Source organism: Pseudorasbora parva, chromosome 17 (assembly GCF_024679245.1).
Source record: "Pseudorasbora parva isolate DD20220531a chromosome 17, ASM2467924v1, whole genome shotgun sequence".
Taxonomy (NCBI): Eukaryota; Metazoa; Chordata; class Actinopteri; order Cypriniformes; family Gobionidae; genus Pseudorasbora; species Pseudorasbora parva.
In genome coordinates, this window is record NC_090188.1 from 24,373,532 (window position 1) to 24,397,168 (window position 23,637).

Sequence of the window (23,637 nt, forward strand, 5' to 3'; positions counted from 1 at the left end):
ATATGTTTTCAAATTAAATTAACACGTTGGTCTCCATTATTAACAATTAATGGCATATTGGTTTATTAATAAAATGGGTTGTTCATAAACAACCATCTTCCCGAAAAATGGTAGAGTCCTTCTTATTTAATGTCAAATTAAATAGTATAATTTTAAAGTAGCACGTGGGAACAGTGAAGAAGCAAAGAAACTCCACTGAAAGAGTGTAACAGCGACCTCTTGTCGCTGCAACGTTGTTTAAAAGGGCGAATTCTTCCACTAGAGGGTGCGTTTTATCCAACAATCTCTAATGGCACATAGGATATACATAGAAAATAACTACATAAATTAAAAAATAAATAAATAATAATAATAACCTGGTATAGTAATACCTGAAAGTTTTTTTCTTACAAGCATGATGAAACTGACCCTCTATTTTCTGCATTCCTTCCCTCAAATTTCAACTCAGTTACAATTATTAGTAGGCCTACACATCAAATTAGGAAATAAAAATTCAAACTGCTGGGCACCACAGTGAATTGTGTCAGTTCCCAATCTCCCAATCCCATTTCAAAGGATAATAATAATAAAAAAGGAAAATATATGAATGACTGTGATCACACATTCAGAGCCAAAAAGAAGGCACATACCTATTTAAAAGGAGAAAATATTTATTGGAATATAATTTGGCAATCTTTAAAATAAAAATAAACACACACACACACACACACACACACACACACACACACACACACACACACACACACACACACACACACACACGATCAATGTAGTTCTTGGCAAAATATTACAGTTCTACTACTCCTAATGTTTCATGGATAAAATGTCTCAATTGCCTGATTGTGAAGAATTAACTAACTCATCTAATGCCTCGTTTTTCTTGAGATGAAAACAAAACTAACCCTTTCAATATAGAAAAATATACCAGAGAGTATTTCAAGTATTTTAATCCAAATCTGTAACTAATTTGTATTTATAGGCTAAAGAGTTCATGTGTTCATCTAAAAATGAATATGCAAACAATCTATTCTAAATATAGGGTCATCTTTACTGCCTCCACCAGCATTTTACAGTACAAAAATGTCAAAACATACAGCAAAGACACACATACACAGGTTGACCGCTGGGATTTGCGGTGTCCAGAGGAAGAAAATACATCCAAAAAAACAAACCGTTACCCCCTTGGGCCTTGGGACACTCTTGAGTCTGTAGATAAAAACATGACAAGAGAAGGGATCAAATCTCTGCTAATACACTAGTGTTTTTAACACATCCTGTGCCTGCTAAACTTCAGCAGGGATGCATCTCTGGATTCCTTTTCGTCTTGCGGTGGTTCGCTGTCAAGATTAGCAGGTTGTCCAGACGAATCATCTCCTTGCCCAAATCAGTGCACAGGCCGTTGCCGAACATTTGGTTACTGGTATTTGGAACTCTATCTGAATAGAAAGACACAGAGCCGGGGAGAGGAGTTTCTGTACGCGGATGACCCTGTGAGAACGACAAAGGTAACTAAATTAACAAGAACAACATATTGACCTAATAATGCAGCTTTATGTAGCTACTCCTTCATGAAACTGAATAAAGATAAACGATATAGCTCTGATAAAAATCATAACTTTAATATACAATATATTAAATGCTTTGTAAAGTTTTTCAGTAACCATGAGTTGAAAATAGTCTCATGAACATAAAGTATGACAGTTTCATGTCAAATATAGCTTTTTATATATTTGTCATGATCCCAGCCTGCTTTCCCCTGTTCTTGGAAACTGGACTTTTATGTTATTTCTTGTTTGTTTATTTTTTCTTAATAAAATCTCACACTCATTTTTTGAGTTCACTAATCATTACAGAAAATAAACATGCAAGTGCTAAGACCCTGAACTAACCAATAAGAAAAATAACAATGTAAGTGCAATCACCCAACAGATGTAAATAATTTTAATACTTTTATTATACATATTGTTCTAAAGCTTTAGGTCAGTGAGATTTTATTTTTAATTTAGCTAAAATTAAGTAAGGTGATTCGTGCTCAAGAGACATTTCTTATTAAAGGGTTATAAGAACCCATCCCCCCCAATTTGCGTCATCTGAGAAATTTTTCAAAGACTACAGCCAGCAGAGGGAGCTATTTCCGCATGTTTTCAACCCGCGCATGGGGAGTGGGATCTCATTCACTCAGCACTCAGCTCGGGCAGCCGCGGGCATTCTGATTCTGGAGCAAAGTGAGTGTTTCAACATCTTAAAATTAATTCCTATGAAAGTTTTGCTTCCAAAGGCATGAACTGAAAACGCCACAGACTGAACACGCACTATGAATCTATACCGCGGTCGCGATTACCTCAGCTCTCATCACGAGAGCTCATTCAGCACATCAGGAATGTCAGTTCATTTGATTCCTACTGCGTTTGTGCTGACACTTCCTTAGCGGCTAAATCACATTTTGAACAGACACGTTCAGTTTTAATTGTAGTGTCTGTTCTCTAACTGAACTGATTTTATGAAAATGAACGCGGTCACGGTGGGAAAGTGATCAGTGATTCAATAATCTAGTAGTGGTGGCTTTGGGAATGGCCTCATATGGCAGCGAAACATTATGGGAATTGTAGTCTTTCAGCCCCATGAGACAAAAATACATTTTCTGTCTTTTCTTAGTCTAGAAACCAAATTAATTTTTTTCCACATTTCTACTACATTAATGACCCAGTTTAAACACAGATTCATCTTCCCAGCACTGAAGTACCCCTTTAAAAAAATCTGGATTTTTTTGATGAATAAAAAGTTTAAAGAATTATATATTCAGCAAGAATGCATTAAATTGCATTAAAAATCGCAAAAAAATGCATTAAAAATGTTTTTATGCAAAAAGTTGCATTAAAAATAGCAAAAAAGGGCCTATATATGTATGTATGAGAGAGAGAGAGAGAGAGAGAGAGAGAGAGAGAGAGAGAGAGAGAGAGGCCTTTTACACTTTTGAAAACTAGTGTAAATTATATTTAGCCTACATTTAACAACATTCTAAGAAAACTTATCACACTCCAAAAAATTAAGCCTTTTTTATTAGATTGACACATTTCAATTAATAGTAGGCTACAATTCCATTAAACTGAATTGAATAAATGAACAATCCTCATAATTATAGGCTATTTAACGATTATTAAATTCAATTTTAAGGAATTTTACTATTAGCCTAATTGAAATGCGTAAATCTTACCTTCTTACACTCCAGGGCCTTTTTTTGGGTTTTCCGCCTGAATTTGGCCCACCCAAATTGAAAAGCTTTCCACACACACATACAGTGATCTAGGTTCAAAAAGTTGGTGACATTTTTCAGGAAACCCTTTGAAGTTACATAAACACTGCTAAAAGTGATAAACATGTAAGTATGTTGTCTAAGCTGTAATACCCCCCCCCACCCCCCCAAAAAAGTAGGTGCTTTTTGATTTTTTTCCCTATAAATTCATTTTTGAAAGTGTGTAACTCAGGCCCTGTCTGCACGCAGTTTGGGCTGTTTCCACTAAATTACAGAAAATAGTGGAAAAAAGAAGTTTGTCTGTGTCATGTTGTATGAAAGATTTATTCAAATGAGTCTGAAGGGATGACCCCCCCCCCCCTCCACCACCATATACAGTGATATTGATGCAATATCCCAGTTTCATCAAATTAATTATACATGCTGGAAACACCCCAAACTGTCTGCAGGGCCCTATCACACAGGGCTACACACTTTCAAAATTGAATATATATAAAACAATCAAAAAGCGCCACATTTTTGGGGGGGTTATAAAAGCTTACACAACATAAACTTACATGTTTATTACTTTTAGCAGTATTTTATGTAACTGTAAAGGGTTTCCTGTAAAAATGACACCAACAATTTGAACTTAGACCACTGTATGTGTGTATGGGAGGCTTTTCAATTTGGGTAGGCTAAATCCAGGCTGCAATGGCACCAGAGTAATTTATTGTAAATACATTACTTGTAAAACAAATGTCAAAGTGATGCATATCTCCAGAATGTAGAGACTCTAAGTCTAACTTTCAAATGGTACCATGACATCATAGCTCCTCCACCGACATTTAAAATGTATGTAAAATGTAATGATTCGTTTTCTTACCAGCTGGTTAAAGTTCATCAGGAAACTCCAGTTCTTCTCCCTGTTATAAAACAACCATAAAGCATTTACAACGTGATATTCACAAATAATTATTTAAAAGCGAAATCGTCATCGTTTTATCATATGATGGTGTTTCTGTGTACAGTAACCACGGCTGTATATTTAGTTGGTAAAGAGGATGAGTAACCGTAACGCACACCGTCCAGGGGGCGCCTGGTCAACCACAATCCATCCAGTATCAAATAACGGGTCAAACAATGGCACATTTAAGAGGGGAAAGAAAAGATTAGTAACGTAACTCCAGGGAAAGTAAGTAACAAACAGGCAACTCCTCTACATCAGTGAAGGTGAATTCGATTCTCTTTCTTACCATTCTTTCATACCGGTTCGCTCCGCGCGCACAAACTCTTTCCAAACCTGGTCTTGCTTTACGGGATCTCGGGTATCATCTTCTTGCGCCGGTGTCTCACCGGTGTTTCGTGTCCTGCCCGCCGAATGTCTGAACACTGAGACCGAGGACTGAGAGGCGAGAGGACCATTGGGTCGGTCCGGTAAACGGTACCCAGCCGAAGTGGCGCGCCGCTTGTTTCCTTTTCTATCCATCGCTCACAGCCCCTGAGCTCGTCAATCAAACACCAATATATTTTAAGCCACTGTAAAGTTAATTTGACCTATTTAGCCACTTGACTTAAAATGGTGAATCAATGTAAAATATTTTATTTTCGCTCTGTCCTACTCCGCGGTGGATGGATGTGTCGCGCGCGCCAGTTTTAGCAATCACAACACGACAAGAGGGCTGCTGCTGCTGCGGACGCCCGGTTGCGCGGAGATTCGCGCTTGTTTACCCGGGACGTTTCCCCGGGAGACAGCCAGGCGATGCTGGGATACCCTCTTAAAGCTTTTGTTAATTCACGAGGAGGCGAGACATCCGCTGCAGCAATGACAGCGAATGAGCATTACAAAAGCCACTGATTGACAGTTTGGTGACATAACAGTGTATGAACTGTTGAACTGTATTATATAGGCCTTTAGAAGAGCACTGCTATTAATCCAAAACGTTCAAATATGATCATCTAAGGGGTTATCTCAATTACATAAGGCAAACAAACAGCCTAATGTGAAAGTTTGTAGAAGTAATTCTGCAGTTTTGGACAAGTAATTGCCAATGAGAACAAACATGTGACCTTCTCAGTTGAAAAAGTATGACTTTATAGAAGATTCTTTGCACTGAATTTAAAGACAGACAGGTGATCCTGAAAATCTTCTCTTAAACAGGGATGAATTCCATCGTGACATTTGACCTCTAATTGAGAGGTTACTGGGTCACAGTCCAGCTCTGTTAACATAAAATATGTCTTTTAACCCACAGGGCTATTGTCTGTAACATGAACATATGAAATAAACAGTAATGGGATTAAAATATAAAAAGCTTATTTTATTTAAGCTAGTTGCCAAGGCAACATTTCTCATTGTCATTTAGTTTATGGAAAAGTACTGAAATTACTCAAACTAAAACTTAATAAAACTATAATATATATATTTGGAAACAAAAACTAATAAAAATGACAAAACACAACAAAATTACTAAAACTTTAACTAAAATGAAAATGTAAACAGAGCATAAAAAAATCTAATTCAAAATCTTAAAAAATAAAAAAAATAAAAAAAAATAATAGCAAACCAAAAATAACACTGCCTTTAACAATTGCGTGACCTTTCTCTTACATTTTTTTATTGTAAAACATTTTTAAATAAATAGTTATCATCATGTTTGAAATGTGTTTTTTTAACCTAAGGGCACATACAAAATCCAGTAAAGACACAAATAATTCAATTGTATAATTTTATCATCAATTTGACTTGTTATCAAATATTATATGTAAAACATATAGGCCTGGTTTCATAGACAGGGCTTAGATTAAGTCAGGATTAGGTTTTAGTTCAATTAGGACATTTGAGTATCTTTTATAAATGTGCCTTAGAAAAAAAAAGACTGCTGTGTCTCTTGATACAAAACAACTAACACATGTGGGGCCTTTTGAACCTGGACCACAAAACCAATCATAAGGGGCAGTTTTTTTTAAAATGGATAATTAATAGTATTGTAGCTTAATTTTTTAAATATTGATAGCTTAATAAATATAAGATTTCCATTGATGTATGGTTTGTTAGGATATATTTAGCCGAGATACAACAATTTGACAATCTGGAATCCGCAAAAAAAGTAAATATTACGAAAATTGCCTTAAAAGTTGTTCAAGTGAAGTCCTTAGCAATGCATATTACTAATAATAATACATTTTTTGACATATTTAAAGTAGGAAATTTACAAAATATCTTCATGTAACATGATCTTTACTTAATATCCTAATGATTTTTGGCATTTGGCAGAAAAATATAATTTTGACCCATACAATTATTGGCTATTGCCACAAATTGGTTTTGTGGTACAGGGTCACATGAAATGGGCTGAAAACTGGGTTCTATAATATTGTCTGTGGGTTCCATAATGGCCCCAAGCCAACTGCCCACATGGATTTCATCCAGAACTGCACTAGGTTGGCCCCAACTGGGCAACATGAGACCCATATTGGTCCCAGCTTTAATATGGCAGTGACATAATTGAAGATATGTCAATGCAAATTGCTTTCAGTTAAAACAGATCAAATTTTCATAGTCTGAGACTCCCTGGTGCTTAAATCTGGTGTCTGAAAAAAATATTATTACAAAATCTTTTCAGTAACGTTTCTTTCTCAGGCGTCTTTATTTTTAAAGGTAGTTGTTTCTTGTTTTCCTGTAGCCCTCAAGAGGGCAGTATACTCTATATTTTGTTTGTCAACTTACAGGTGACTCACACAGATGTAAATGAAAGAGAGGAAAGTAGAAAGAACAATTTAAGCAACATTTTCATTTTCAGTCCATAATTAAATGCCATGAGTTTAACAGTTTTTGCCATATTTTTAGAGAGCAGTTTCTGCTTTTCTCTCTCTGGGCTGTGGGCTGAACTAAGTTCACATACAGTGTTAAATAATTTAGCTGAGTCCAGTAAAGCCTGTGATTCACTGTGACAGAAGTTCTGACTTCAGCTTCTGTGGTGCAAGTGATGTTGTACCTGCAGTGAGTCAGACAGGTCAAGTTCCGAGTGTCCATCAGAACATCACTGGACATGACATGAATAACCGTATTAAAACTAATAGTAAAGATCTGTACCGTATATCTAGGATTGATCTAATTCAAAAATAAGGAATGGCCAGCTTTGTGTCATAACAGTATAGTCAGCATGAGCAGCCCATCTGAATTCCTTTGAAGAGTGTTGTTTTCTCTGCTGCTTGACTCAATGGAATTGAATCTTAATATGATTAGGTTGCACACAGTGCTGTCATGTGCATTTATTAATACAAAACAAACACAAATACATGCAAATACATGCAAACATTTAGAAGAAATTAGCCGCTGAATTCAGAATGCACACAATCACAAAACAGTAACTTGATGCTAATAGATGATATATGATGTATAAAAATTATTGTAATTTAATATCTGATACAGTCAGACAGATTAAGCTGTTCATAGAAAATGAGTTTTAAAGTTAGGAATGTTTTAACCTTTTACTTTGAAGTGTAACACTGATATTTTTCATCACATAACCATTAGAAAAAATGTAATGCGCACCCCAGGCATGTCAGACGGTCACCCCCACAGCAGGGGGAGATGTCTGTAAGTTTCAGCTTTTAAACATCCTGCTAACCTCCATATTATTGATTTGCAAGGGCCTTGTGGGCTGCTATCGTCTTCAAGCCCATTTTAAGCAAGGTTTACTCATCACCCCCCAACCGATTAGTGCCTTTCACCATGAACGCATTTAATGAAATGATTAGAGGCAATTTTTCCTATGGATAGAAATCCGATTCCTGACGCACGACGCCCACACACACATTACCCTCAGCCTTACTCAAGGTGACAAAAGTGTTGGTAAAGGTGAAGAGAGAGAGTGAAGGAGATGAAATCCCTCCCTGAAGGGTACAATAAGATCAGAGAGTGACTATTTCCGGATGCTTTTACCAATCTAAAACTGTTGTTTCTTTAAAAGTCTTTTGATTCAGACTGGCAGATCCACAGTTCTATCAGGACTTTGCTTCTCTCATCTGGTCTTTCGAGACTGCTAATTAACTTGGAAAGAGTTTATCCCTCTTTCCTCAAAGGGCCTCCTACACATTGACAAAGTGACTTTATTTTTATCAGAGGGTGAAAAAACATCACATTAATGCCACTGTAGCAGCATGCAGTGAGACAGAAAAATCTGAATTAAAAAGGCAGACAAACAGGTATACAAGTACACTCACCTAAAGGATTATTAGGAACAACTGTTCAATTTCTCATTAAGGCAATTATCTAATCAATCACATGGTACTTCGACTCAGAGCAGTAAAAAGTCACTCCTGAAACATCATCGAGATATGAGGGAGGATTTTTCAGGCGTGACTTTTTACTGCGCAGAGTCGAAGTACTCTCAGAATTGCTATTCCGCTAGCCCGACAAGCCAGACCCACATCAAAATGTTTGGTCTGGAAACTCACCATAGACAGGGCTCAATCTGAGGGGCGGGATAAACGGTTTAAATTTGCTGCCGTCTAGATTTCTAGGCTACTATTCCGCCATAGATTATAGTTCTCCTTTTTAATCCGCTTAGAAAAGCGCCACGTTTTATTTTATGTCCACACACTTGATCGTTTAACTATTAGTGTAACTGTATTTAAATAGGGAAAACATTAAGGTGTTTGGTCGCTTCTAACTTGTTCTCTATTTGGTACCATAGTGAATGAACTGGGCTTAGTGGGCTAAGCTAAATGCTATCAGAATGTCACAGAGCAATTAAGTGCAGTACTCAGACCAGAGAGGTATGTATCAACTCGTTTTAGTTAAAGGAATAACAGTTTAATATGAAAAAGCGGTGAAGTATCCCTTTAAGGTGAATGTATATATGTGTGTGTATGATCTACGAGTGAGTCAGTGTGTGAGTACAGACTTATACGTCTGAAAAATTTTCTCTGGCTTGATAAGTGGGTGTTTAAAGGGAGATGTGGTCTCTTCTTCGGTATATGTATTAATAGCTCAGAAATTTTGATTAAACATTACACTGTGTCCCAGCAGGGCACCTGACATAAACACTACATAATAACAAAATATGTTCATATATCCTACTTAGGTGTTTATTTCAATTAAATCCTCTATACTTGTAATTCTAAAATGCACTAAAATACCAAAACCGTGTGTGAATGTGCTATTCTCCCGCAGGCTATTTTCCAGCAGTGTGATCAAATCTGACAGCAGTCAGTCATCCTGTCGATTAAATATCATTACAGCTAGAACGATCAGTGAATTCTAGATATAAAAATCTACAAAAAGGTGACATCGTCACTTTTGGCTGTAAAATCAAACATAAAAAAGAAAATAAAATTGGAAACTATCTTAACTAAGGCCCCGTCCACACGGAGACGCGTTTAGCTGTATACGTATAAATTTTGTACTGTATCAGCGTTTCGTCCACACGGATCCGGCGTTTTAGAAGCATGAATCCGATATTTTTCGAAACCGGGTCCCAAAGTGGGTAAATCTGAAAACAATCATCTTCCGTTTTCGTGTGTACAGCGAATCCGTATATTTTCTGAAACAGTGATGTCATCACACTACGTCCAGCACGGTGAAAAAGTTAAGGGATACAACTACGGGCACTGGGCATGCGCACATCAATATCGTGTCATTTAATTAACGTATCTGCATTATTGTAAGGGTATGTTTTGGGTTGGGGTAGGTGTAGGCATTAATAAAACACATCTGTTAAGTAGCAAATGTATTTATTGTAATTTTATTGTGATATTTTGCCTCACCTCCCACCACTGCTATACCCCTGCTAGCCACAACTCTTCTTCTCCGTTTTTAGTGTATTTCTGTGGCAGAATTACAGCGCCACACACTGGCCTGGCATGCAAACTACATCGTTTTAGGTAAGTTTTCGCAATCTCATGTGGACGCAGATATTTCTTGAAACGAGGGAAAAAAAAGATCGGATTGGGAAAGCGCTGGCTTCGTGTGGACAGGGGCTAAAAGTTTGCAGTGGTCTTCCTATTACAATTCCCAATACCTAAAAATGTCATATTTTTGCAACAAATGATGTGCTTTAGCAAACACCATTACAAAAAAACACAAATGGACATAAAAAAAATAACTAAAGCAAATACTGATCACCATAATGGTGACCAAACATTTTCAATAAACATCAACATTTTAACCTTTAAGTGATAGTTCACCCTGAAATGAAAAGTCATCTTTTACTTACCCTGCTGTTGTTCCAATGCCCTATGTCTTTCTATCTTTTTCAGACCTCAAAAGCAGAAATTTGAAGAAAAAAAAAAACCTCCTGCACACACTTCTCCATATAATGGCACTGAACGGTGACAAGGCTAAAACATTATAAAAAAAATATACAAAACTATCACGCAATGATAGAGTGAGCAGGGTATTCTCACAAAAATGCGTATAAATAGTACGAGTGTGCAATGTCGTGGAATGTATACGCCAAAACTCACTTTGGCGTGTCTATGGCACGTTTTTTTCGCGTGCATATGATACGCATTTTATGGCATATTATACATACGAAACCCCCACCCCACCACCCTAAACCTACCCAAGAGCGTGTCATATATACGCCCCACCACCCTAAACCTACCCAAGCGTGTGTCATATATACGCCATAAAGTGCGTATCATATGCACGCGAAAAACAGCGTATCATATGCACGCCAAAATGAGTTTTGGCCACGACATTGCACACTCGTACTATTTATACGCATTTATGAGACACGCCATATATGGAAAGTGTTCAGGAGGCATAGGTTTTGCGAAAATGAAACATATTATTCAGTCAAAATACTCTGCTGTTAAGGCCGGAACACACCAAGCCGACGGTCGGCCGTCGGGCAGTTTTTGTGCGTCGGCCAACTAAGTTTCCTCGGTGTGTTCCACACAGTTCCACGCCGTCGGCTGGCGTTGGTCCTCGTCGGCTGTACTCTATGTACGTTCCTGCGAGAGTGTGCGAGCCGTCAGTAGCCGCTGACTCGCACAACGTTGTCATGACAACCAGTACACAACATTCACTTCAGGAGGTTTACCTTATTATTATTTATTATTATTTCTTATCATATAGCTTATAGAAAAGACGTAGTTTGTTTTTTATTGAGCCTGATTTCTCAAAACAGTCCAAGTTTTAAGCCTGAGTGGCTGCTGACGGCTCACACGCACTCACAGGAACGCACACAAAATAATGTCCGAGCTCAGTATTTTGACTGAAAAATAAAGTTTCTTTCTCGCAAAACCTTATAGTATGCCGTCAGACCAATTTTCATATATGGTGCAAGTCTCACTGTCACTGCAAGACACTTTTGTATCCTTTTTGTAAAGTTTTAGCCTGGTCGCCGTTCATTTGCATTATATAAAGGAGCTTGTGTGCAGGAGCTTTTTTGTTTCATTTCTGCTTATGAATCCGAAAAAAAGATAGAAGGTCACAGTGTCACGGAACAGAAGGCAGACAGAGATAGGATCCAAATACAGGGGATTTTAATGAACATAAACAGTCACAAACCCGGAACAAAATAACACTAAATAAAAAGAACAGAGAACACCTGCATAACATTAAACATGACATAAAAAAACTGAAGCATTGACAAGGGAAACAAGGTTAACGCGATAACAAGGGAGAGTGGCTAATAGGGAACACCTGGGGGAACATAATCATGATGAAAAACAAAAAAATATGAAATAGCACAGGAATTTGACTCAATTCTTATTTGTTGAATTTAATTAATAATATTGCTTGTAATCTGTTGCCATAACTTTAGTGAGTAGTGTATTAGGCTACTTTTTACAGTGATGCGTACCGTGTTTGTCTGATCTAAAAAAAATTCTAACAACGGATGCCAAGAGACAAAGGCACAAAAAGAACATTACAGTTTCTGAATATATAGTGAACTAGGAAATCAAAAAAAACAAAAATCACGTTTTTAAATCATATGTTCATGGTTCTTTAGTTATGGAGAGGAAACAGTTGCACATGCACAACATGTTTCTCTTCAATATTCTAGTCACACTGCCTTAATATAGATAGAGAGTTGGACAGATCATCTGCCCTCATCATTTCCACCTAATCACAGGTCAGGTCTGGCAGCTACAAGATTGTGCAGATAGGACTATCATTTATTTAACCTTTAAATGATCTAGAACTTGTTCTAAAAGTACTGAGCCAAATTATTTCAACTGGAGCATAAAATGTCTGATGGAGAATAATTAGTCGAAATGTTGCACTTAAATGCCAGTGTGTGTTTATTTATTTATTTTTTCTTTGGTTATGCTGTAATCATATTGGGTGCATTTATACCTGCTTAACTATTTAAACAATTTTAAAAAGTTGACAGTCACTATGTAACATAACATTAAGGGCGAGGGGGGGGGGGGGGGGAGGAAATGCTCTTTCATGCATACTGAGCTTTTTACACTGTTAAAGACTTGGATTCCCATCCTGAACATTGACAAAGTTTCAAAAACTAATGTTGGACGTTTGATGGAGTATTTCTGTGTCAAACATACTACTCCTTCCGGTTTCTTACAAGTTTCGGAGAGTTTTTTTCGAGTATGGCTCGGCTTGACGTTACTAGAGCAGAAGGTCCTTGTATGGGCCGTACGGGCTCTTCTCCCGGTAGGGTGCGCGCGTGCGTGACTAGAGTGAGAGAGAGGAAATGCATGCCCATACACTCCCGCCGCGCTACACTTTACTCCTATCTGTGACATCAAGTGACTTCAACGCTTCAGCACAGCAAGTCACTGCTGTCAGGACTTCACCAAATCATACCAAAGAAGTGTGTTTTTGACGGAGCGGTCCCAGCGATAAAGGTTCGGTCCTGCTTTGGAAGCAGCCGGTGAGTAAAACTGCTTCAAATGTCTGTGCTGTTGGCTATCGTCGCGTGAGTAAACATCAGTAAACGATACGATCGCGTGCTTCGTCATTCAAATGCACTAATGGACTCCATTGTTTGTATAACGTTACACTAGTCTGACGTGCAAAACCGTTTTGCTTGCTACTGCTAAGGTTTAGTCGCATACAATAGTCCATAAACCGAATCATGTCCTCATACACTGCGAGTAAACACACACAAATGTTGACAGGCCACTAAATACAGTACATACCACAGAGACGGACGTCCTGCTGTTGCTGTTTCTCCTGTTCAATTTATTTCAGCCTCAGATTTGATTCTGGATTATTATCTATTAGCTGAGCTCAATAGCGATGGGTTCCTCCACGCTTGAGGACGTCGTCGCTTTGCGTGCTCGTCATTCTTTAGCTCCGCCCACTCGATACGCCTCCAGGCGCTCGTTTTTTTCCGGAAAGACTCGGTACAGCCCATATTTCTTTTTTAAATATAATAAAACTAAAGACTTTTCGGAGATATGAAGCAATACTACTCTATAGGTACTCAAGATTGACATGAGATTGACTGAAACTAAGTGTTTCACCACCCCTTTAAAAAGTTTACAAAAGCAAATTTATTGTGTTTGTCATATTACATTTTTGGTGATTAATCAATAACATAAAAAAGTGCCCAGTTAATTGTAGGGTGAATTCAGGTTGATTGGGTCACTTTTTCCATTTGTCTCAATGGTAAAAAATGGCCCAATCAATCTGAATTCACCCTATAATATCAAACAACTGTTCTGGCAAACAAATAGCCCTAATATTGCCCTGACCGGACTTTTATGAACGGTTGTTTAGTTCTGAGAATCACAGAATATTAGTCTCTTATATAGTTGAAAGTATATCTTATGAAAGTATGCTATTGTGGTTTTATTGTGTTTATTGATTTACCAACAGATATTACAAGAATATGATGATATTACAAATTCATTGAACTCATTGAAACCAATATATAAAACCCCAGCTAGAGTAAACACGTGATATTTGATTTAAAACAGAAATAGAGCGCTTCTGACACCGTCCTCGTGTGACAACTAGCCCCAGCAAATATAATATGCCAAAAAAAAAAAATGATGATGATGATGATGATGATGATGATGACGACGAATATGCACAAAAAGAACACACATTCTACCAGTCTGTGATTACGTTGCACAGATACAGATAAAATGCTTTTAGACTTTTTGCTTTATGCCTTCAAGAAGTCTAGGGGAAAGTGCAAAAGACTGACACAAATTGCCTCACAATCAAGAGCTCACTTGACTGGAAATCACTTGCCTTTTTTTAGCAGCACACATATTTTTCTGTTTGTGATCTGAAGCCCAGATGCACAATGGTTTCCAAGCAAAGAAAACGAGAAAAAATTCTGACAAGTTACATTATGCAAAAAAAGTTTCATATCTTTTAGAGGTCTGTGCTCAACAATCACACATAGCCTAATAACAGAAGGAAGAAAGGTTAAAACACAGATTAAGGGGTCGAATAAGGAATGAAATGACCCCACGGTGTCGTAGTTCCTTTATTTGTCCTTAATTCATCCTCCTACACACAAAATGAGGGGCTTCCACTGCACAACAGGCTGACCCCTGACTGATAATGAACCAAGGATGGCTTCCACAGTTACTTTTTTCAGCAAAATCGTCTCTTGGGGTTGCAGTCCAATGGCCTTCTCTAAAGCTGTTATATAATTGCTATTTTTCCCTGCATCCTTTCCACAGAGAGATAGAGGCATGATGACTGTAATTATCCTGCCGCAAAGCAGACAAAACGGGCAAACTGTTGTCCGCCTGGCAGAGGAAATGGTAAAACCTTTTTTGTGTTTCATTCTGTCCCTTTCTTTCTTTGCTCATAGATTTCACCAATTACTTTTGCAAAGCCACAGAATATGACATTTTTTTTGTGTGTATGTGAAAGATGTGTGTGTCGATATTAATGTAAGTATTAGTGTGGGAGTGTTTGTAAGTGCATGTGAGTTCATTTTGATAACTTGTGGCAGTTGAATTGAACCCCGCCTCACAGTTTCCCTTAGATACAACTAATCATCCATTTAATTACACAGGCCTCTGTTTGTATTCAGCATTTATGGGCTTTAACATGGTTGAAGACAGTAATTAAAAAACACTTTCGGAGAGAGAGGAAGAGATGACAATGACAGAGACAGGGGCAGTCCAATGATTTCAATAAGAATGACAGTAACGCTTTAAAAGCACTAGTGTATCTTTTGTTTAAAGAGATTGTCGTACTTTAAGTGCTTTCTTTTTCTTTACACAGACTGTGTCTCTGTGTTGTGTTTTGCCTCCTTATTTTTCTCCCAACGCCTCAAGTTTCTTCAGGCGACAGGAAGCTTGAGCATACGACTTGGTAACCAAGCAACAACATACCAACCACACTCTAAAATTAGGGAAGTGATGACGTCAAGGCAACCAAAACAAAATCATAAGAACATTAAAATGCACATGTAACAGCAAGAAGCACTCACACTGACCTGCCAGTTTTCATACTTCAATCAACATCACATAACCATTCTTTCCCCATGAATATACCTCCATTGCACATCGTCTCGCAAAGGTAATACACTGCCAATCATTCACGCTACTAAATTTAGTCATGCTTCAAAGAAAAGCATCTTATTTTAGGAAATTGGCATCAGTTATGGCACCTCAGACTGAACAAGCAAAGCTTAGTTTTCTGTTCCAAATCTCCTTAATTACAGTGCTAATCTGTCCAAATGAGATGCATCCAGGGCATTCATTTTGTTAATCAGTAGGCAGCAGAACTAAAAGGGCTTCAGTCTGAAGTATCTTTTTGACCTGAGGTCAGAGCTGGGATTGTTTGTTTTTAATGTATTTTGTTCTTGTCCTTGTACAACCTGTACACCAGACCTGATACTCAAGAAACAGAAATAATGGAACAGATCTATAAAGGGCCTGAAACTAACTTTTTGCCACACCTGGCCAGTGACTTAAGAAAATGTACCGGCAATACAGGCAATAATAACACCAATAGTTTTAGATACCAGTGAAAAATCACAGTTCTGGTCTGATTCGTGTTCAGATTGCCATTTGGCATGCATCACCGAACCAAAAGATACCGAACCCAAAGGCATAGGGATACCTATCCTGATTGGATGACATATTGCCTATTTTGAGACGAAATTCCCGAACACCCAAAACAATGTTTTGTGCTTGGCTAAATTGTATGTGCCTACATGGTATTTTGACCAGCAGAGAACTCGTAAAGCACTTATAAAACGTGTAAAGGAGTCAAAGCAGTGGCAGGAATCCCTCTGTCAAACCCACAAACCAAGATCTGAGACGCAGTTCTGATGCCAGCCGAATGACTATGATGAGAAAAAACAGGTATGCGTGAGCATTCCGTCTTTATTAGGGTCTCTTCCTGTTCTTTTACATGTCTTTGGTCTGTATAGCGTTCATAAATCACTGAACCTCACCAGAGCTTGTTTGGAAGCGGACGAGACCAATCTTTTCAGGGTTCTCGGTCCGCTTGTTTGATGCACACTAGGGTTCAGATGGCAGCGTTCACACTTATTCAAATGAACCTAACTGACAAAGCAATTGCACCAGGGTTTGTTTGAAGTGAACCAAACATGTGTGAACACACACCCTTAGATTCTCGCTGACACAGGCTTTTTTTTAAACATAATTTTGTGCAAATTTGTCCGTTCAAGTGCAAGAAGATGTGAAATACAGCCCTGTTCCTTATTTCTTTTCAGATGTGTACACACAAAACCTTCCACACACGGTACGAGTAATGAATTGAGTTCCCTTTCGCATCTTCTTGCGCTTGAATATTTCAATTGGCAAGGCTTAAAACTTTCATGAGAATGTAGCACTGACCCGTCAGCTGTCCGACGCATCATTCATGTTCTCTGTTATAATTCATGAAAAAATGTTAGTGACCAACTGGATCTATACACTCAGTGAATCACCTTTCTAAAGCTTGGAACACACTCTGCAGGAACAAAAAAATGTTTTCTCGAGGTGGCAAGAACAAGAACAAAGTTCGTTCTGGTACATTCCATACTTCACGAGAAAAGCAGGTGGCGATCATCTGCTGTTCTCCGCATTAACCACGCCCACTTTAAATGTATGACCAATCACACAATAGTTCTCGGACACCCGCAAGAAAAAAGTTCTGGTCGAGAACAAGCTGCAAGGACTCCCAAACCAGGACTGCGAGAAAAAAATTATGTCATTTTGTTCTCGCAGCCCTGGGAGCGAATAACTTTTTTCTCTGTTCTTGGGGAGTATGCTGCAGCCTTAAGAAGCACTGTTCATGGCACTTTCAACCACCCAGTCTGAGAGAGGTTGACCTTCATCTCACACAGCCAGACTTTTGATGTGCAGCTTGAAGTCTCTGGACAAGAACCACACACTTAAAAACAGTGTTTTTAAGACTGACTGACATCTTAAGGGGCCACCAGCCATGAGCACTTTACAGACTGAAAAAATAGATTTAAAAAAAAAAAGTCAATTTCTGCAGTCAATTATTATCCAAATAATAATTTAAACCAAAAGTATTGTATACTGATTATATCACAAACCCAACTCGTTAAAATGCTCAACATGACATCATGACTTTGCGTAAACATACACGCCACTTTCTAAAGGCAAGTGGCGTGTTATCTATACGCATTTTGAGCTATCCGCGTGAATGTCTACGCCGTGTGATTCCGCGTGTATGTCTACGCCCAAACAAACCATCATCTCCGCGTGCATATCTACGCCGTGTGATTCCGCGTGTATGTCTACGCCCAAACAAACCATCATCTCCGCGTGCTTATCTACGCCGTGTGATTCCGCCAACTTGATCTGACAGAATTAATATTTATAGCCTAATTTTATATTTTGGAGCAACTTACTCCACTCCTACCCTAAACCTACCCACTATCAACAATATAAAACACGTAACAGGCAAAAATGTACAGTCACATGTATTTATAGCAAAAACGGACCAAAAAACAGTATAAAAGTATTAACTCATGTTGCATTCCAAGTCTTCTGAAGTCAGACGATATCTTCATGTGAAGAACAGAGTTGATCTTAATGTTTTAGTCGTTGAAATGATGATCGCGCCCCTTTGTGAACAGAACACACACGCACTCGATTTTTGTCTGATTCAAATGATACACGGGAGACGACAATTATGAAAATGACGCGCTCGGTCACGAGAAACAGGAGGGCCAATGGCATTTTACAATCAAAGCTGACGTAATGGCGCAATTGGTCACGAGACACACGAGAGCCAATGCTGTCAAAAGCTGACGTGACGGTTCTTCCGGCAGCAATATTTGAAATGGATTAATCTTTGGCGGATGGAGTCGACGTTCTGATTGCTTTTGGGAATTTTCTTCACACAAATCAATCGTTTGGCCTCGGAACACTTGGAGTATTTGTACTTTCTGAATAAATTGTGCCTGCAGTCGTATCTGCCTGTTATATCCTGTTTTTTATAATGCACAAATGGGTAGGTTTAGGGAAGAGTTTGAGTTACGCGTTCAAAATGTGTCTGAATATGTTTGTGTCCACAAGGTAAATGGATTAATAAACATACTAAATTATGTTTTTTTGAAAATGTAAAAATGCAGAATGTTTCTTGTGATGGGTAGGTTTAGGGGCTGTGTGTGTGTGAAGGGTAGGTTTAGGGGTAGGGGCAGTGTAGGGGGGTAGAAAGAAACGACGTTGATAAGCACGCTAAAAAGCGATTATGCGTCTTTATAGCACGCCAAAATGGCATACGAATTGGCGTGTTATCCATTTCATGAGATCAGTCTGAAATGCTAGTACTATAAACAAGCCTGTGCCATTGCTGTTAGGAACTACAAGAAAAAGATGGAACGTGTCAATGATAAACAACAGATGAATGTGGAAACAAAAAATATATGAATTTGTATGAGTATAATAACAAAAGTCAGGATGCTTGATTGTGCGCAAAGAGTGATAGTAGTCAGACAAACTATCATAGCCCATACATTAGATGTTATAAGGCCTTCACTGTTGCTAATGAAAAGAAGCACCAAACAAACCAGGGCTGCGTTTCCCAAAAGCTGATCATAGAGACCATTGGTGACAATTGTTCTATGATCAACTTAAGCTTACGAAACTTTTGGGAAACGCAGCCCAGACTGGTAGTAAATGGGTTTTTTTCCATGTTAAAGAGAGGGCACATGCTCTGGCACAAAGAAAGATGTAATTAACTCTGATAATATAGTGTTTATGTATATTTGAGCAGCCCAGTAACTAGCCAGACTGTCCATGACTTACTCTAACACTGCCAGTTTTATTCTCTCAGGCCAGTTCTCACAACTCTCTTCTGACTCCCCCACTCTCTCCTCTCGTCTCATCTCTCTCTCTCTCTCTCTCTCTCTCTCTCTCTCTCTCTCTCTCTCTCTCTCTCTCTCTCTCTCTCTCTCTCTCTCTCTCTCTCTCTCTCTCTCTCTCTCTCTCTCTCTCTCTCTCTCTCTCTCTCTCTCTCTCTCTCTGTCTGTGAATTTAATCCTTTTTAGAGTTATCACCTCCACACCAGACCCTGCTTGGCTCCCAGCTCTCCAAAACACAGAGAATCTTTCTTAAGACGCAGAGCAAACAGATTAACCCACAAGAGAGAGCAAGCGATGCTCCAGCAGTGGATGGAAGGATGACGGAACAGTAATCCTACAAAGAAAAGTGTTATTCTGAGGAGCGAGGGAACGGTTTCTTTTCACAAGCTCTGTGGAGAACTCCTAGAGCATGGAATAGGTTTGAAGGACATTTCGAGGGCTTGTTTATGTGGGTCTGGAAAACATGAAAGATTACGTAATTCTGACTGTGGAGTTTCTCACTAAAGTAAGAGGCAAAGCAAGTGTGTAAAAATATTCAAGATGTGATTCCAGAGGGAGGCAACATGGTTACAATAAACCACCAAAAAAATAAAAATAGAACAAAAATATACATTTCTTAAAAATATATAAGGCCATAAGTATTTTAAAGCATATGTTTTTACACTTTTTTTATGCCAAGGACCTTCAAATATGATCCCTGTGTTAAGAACCCCCTAATGGGGTCCTTCACTTTTTTAAACTTTAGTTAGTGTGTAATGTTGCTGTTTGAGCATAAAAATCTGCAAAGTTATGACGCTCAAAGTTCAATGCAAAGATAGATATTTACTACAATAAGCTTTCTTGCAACCATTCATGACAATTTAATTTAATCTTATTTTATTCTTTTAGAAAACCCTTGTTTTAAAGCACCTGAACAACTTTTCAGAATCCAGCAATTGCTTAAAGGTAAAAAAGTATACCTTAAAATATAATAAAAAAGTATGGTAACATTTTATTTTAAGGTGACAGTTACACGTTGCTACATGTACTTACTTTAGTAAAAACACACAACGTATTTGAGCAAGTACAAATTATCTGTCACTTTAAAATAAAGTGAAACCAAAAGTATATTTCAGATATTTTCTCCAATCCCAGCTGAATATAAGATAAAATATAAATTGGTTTGTTCTTCGGAGATGTAATTGTTAAAGGGATAGTTCACCCAAACCTGTATGATTCTTTCCCCCTATAGTAGTCAGTCGGGTCCATCAACTTTTTGGCTACTCATATTCTTCAAAATATCTTCTTTTGTGTTCAGCAGGAGATTCAAAATCTGAATAAATACTATAATATTATATAAATAATAATAATAATGTAACACTGGTTTCCTGAAAAGTGCACAAAAATGGTGCTTTCAAAACATTCCTCTGTTTGAAGATCCTAACCTAACATGGCAACACTTGTTAACCAATGCCGTGACTCTGGGATGGTGCTGTCTGTTTATCTGACCAATGACAGATGACAAGATTGTTCTGGAAACCTTGTTTTTAAACAATCATTATTAATTTTCCAAATATCTGCAGTAGCCAACTCCAACTCTCTGCCACAAGGAAAAGAGTGTATGTCTGCTTAGACCCTGATGGGGCACTAAGCACATTTCCATGTCATAGACCGTTTTATAAATATGAAGATGCCATGGATTTTAGAGTAGGCCTACGCACACTCTAAGTTCAAATCTGTTTGCACACACATTTTATAAATGAGGCTCCTTGACTTTTTGCTCTCCCAGAGAAGGTCTGTTTAAATGTGTGTCACTCAGAAAGTTCCTATTTCTTTCCCGTTACTGATTGTTTCATGTGCAAATGTTCCAAGTGAGTCTGGCAGAGCACTCTCAGAGCAGCCTGAGGAACAGGGCCTGTGGGAGTATCAGCACTGCCAGATGCCTTTTTGTGTCACAACAAACCTCTTTCTGTCAGAATGTTTGATAAACTGATCTCATGCATCAGATATTATTTTCAAGTGGCACATACATTGATTATGGGGCACTGTAAAATATATATTTTAGACAGGCTGATGACAGACAGAGAACTGGAACTTGAGGATGTGAAGCAGAACTCTTGACAGGACTGAGATTCACTATGCGTTATGTACTGCACACCGGAAGACCCATGAACAAGACCTGTTAATCTAGAGTCTCAAAGTTTGTTCCTAACTTCCTAATGCCTCTAGTCTCTCAATATTTCAAAAGAACATTGGGAAATTACGTGTTCAGTCTATTGGCGCACAGTGTTTCTTTACAAAGTGACATCGCCAACTGGCCTGAAAGCATAATACAGTGTCATTTTCATGAATCCATGTGAACGGAGATCGTTTTGACAAAGTTGTCTGTACGCAAAAAAAATGCGAAGGAGAAACTTCCATTTCTAGTTCTTGCTCTGTGTTGCTCTGAGATGCTGTGAATTACTTGCAAGAAGAAAATTGTGTTTACAGCAGGGGCGTAGCCATCTTTTCAGAAGTGAGGGGGACAGAAATGTCGTAATACCCCCCCCCCCCTTTTTTTTTGGACCAATATAATTTATCGCATCTCTTGCTTTTAATTGGGCAAGATATCAAATACACTGCTGAACAATAACCACTAATTAATATCTATAATATTATTCTCCTATTTTTTATGCCAATTTTATGATTGGTTTATATACTACAAACAATTGTGCATTAAGTTTCCATAGATTTTATGCAATTTAAAAAAATATAGATATATTCTGATGTAAACCATGCTGTTCTCCATGTGAAGATATAGTAAAGTGTGATTTATTCCTGTGATCAAAGCTGAATTTATCATCATTACTCCAGTCTTCAATGTCACATGATCCTTCACTAATCATTCTCAGATGAGGATCTGATGATCAACACACATTTATGATTATTATCAGTTGTGCTGCTCAAGGTGCTGCTTAATTTTTGTGGAAACCATCTAAAAATTTGTGGTAAAATTAAAAAAGAGAGAAATTAATACTTTTATTGATCAGGCATGCATTAAATTGATCACAAGTGATAATTTTAATATTAAAAAAGATAATGTATTTAATAAATGCAAATAAATGCTGTCCATTGAACTTTCTATTCATTAAAGAATCCTGAAAAATAACATGTAGGCTATCATGGTTTCCACAACATTGTTAAGCAGCACAACTGTTTTCAACACAGATAATAATTATAAATGTTTCTTGATTATAAAATTATTTTTTATATCTTATATCTTGATTATATCTTGATTATTATATCTTGGTTATAACGATTAGTGAAGGATCTTGTGACACTGAAGACTGGAGTAATGATTATAAATTCAGCTTTGATCACAGGAATAAATTACTATATATATTCACATAGAAAAAAAGCTGTTTTAATTTGTAGTAATATTTCAAAATAGTACTGTTTTAACTATTTTTGATTACATAAATGCAGCCTTGGTGAGCAGAAGATACTAAACATTAAAAGCTGCATTATTCATATAGCCTACTTTATTGTCAATAAATAGCCTACATTGAGATGACTTGAAAAACACACATAAAGCATATATTGTCGCAATCGTCTGATTGTCGTCGTCACGTTTCATCACTCATAACGATTGCTTTCCTTCAGCTCAGCTACAGCTCCAGAGGTATTACCTCTACGAATCCGCTTTTGGACTTTCTGTGAGAGCGCGCCCTCCTCATATTTAGATTCGAATAAAATTACAGCAATTTTTTGTCTCTGAATTTAAATCTTGATGTATTCACTTTGGTTTCTATGTAAATACATTTGCCCGTGACCTCAAGAAGCGCGCTCTCAACCGAGATTAGAGAAAGCTGTTTTTTAGCGTCCCTGTTAACCTGCCCGCCCTCGCGCAGGTTCGAATCCCGCTCGGAGCGGGTCGACTAGGATCGGTGAGACCCAGTAAAAGTGCGGGGGACGAAAATACATTTTATTAAAAGTGAGGGGGACGCGTCCCCCGCGTAATCTACGCCCATGGTTTACAGTTTTTGCCCTTATTTATTTATTTCGTTTCTTCAGAATATATTAGCCTGTATATATCTGCGCAAAACTTTCAAGGACCTGGGATGCTTCTGGTAAAGTCAGTCTAGCCTCCACATCAAACTTTAATGGGAACAACATCTTCACAGAGGGCCTTACTGCAAA

At 37.9% G+C, this 23,637-nt stretch overlaps 1 protein-coding gene and 1 long non-coding RNA gene across 2 annotated transcripts; one reads left to right on the forward strand and one right to left on the reverse strand.

Annotated features, from left to right (window-relative positions):
- Positions 1-739: 739 nt before the first annotated feature.
- Positions 740-5,066, reverse strand: c17h2orf50 (chromosome 17 C2orf50 homolog). Its single transcript, XM_067421346.1, has 3 exons — positions 4,489-5,066; positions 4,119-4,158; positions 740-1,488 (listed from the first exon to the last, which is right to left on the reverse strand). Exons 1-3 carry the CDS (start codon positions 4,719-4,721, stop codon positions 1,291-1,293), a joined length of 471 nt encoding a protein of 156 aa, XP_067277447.1. The 5' UTR covers positions 4,722-5,066; the 3' UTR covers positions 740-1,290.
- LOC137044947 (uncharacterized) lies at positions 1,510-20,033 on the forward strand. Its single transcript, XR_010898657.1, has 3 exons — positions 1,510-2,225; positions 14,858-14,941; positions 19,666-20,033. It is a non-coding gene; the product is annotated as an uncharacterized lncRNA (long non-coding RNA).
- The last annotated feature ends 3,604 nt before the right edge of the window (positions 20,034-23,637 follow it).

Bases quoted from the DNA above. Each gene is read 5' to 3' on its own strand.
- c17h2orf50 (XM_067421346.1), bottom strand. From the start codon at position 4,721: ATGGATAGAAAAGGAAACAAGCGGCGCGCCACTTCGGCTGGGTACCGT. The intron at 4,159-4,488 runs GTAAGAAAGAGA...GTTTTATAACAG, and splicing joins CGAACCGGTATGAAAGAATG to GGAGAAGAACTGGAGTTTCC. The intron at 1,489-4,118 runs GTAAGAAAACGA...TCGTTCTCACAG, and splicing joins TGATGAACTTTAACCAGCTG to GGTCATCCGCGTACAGAAAC.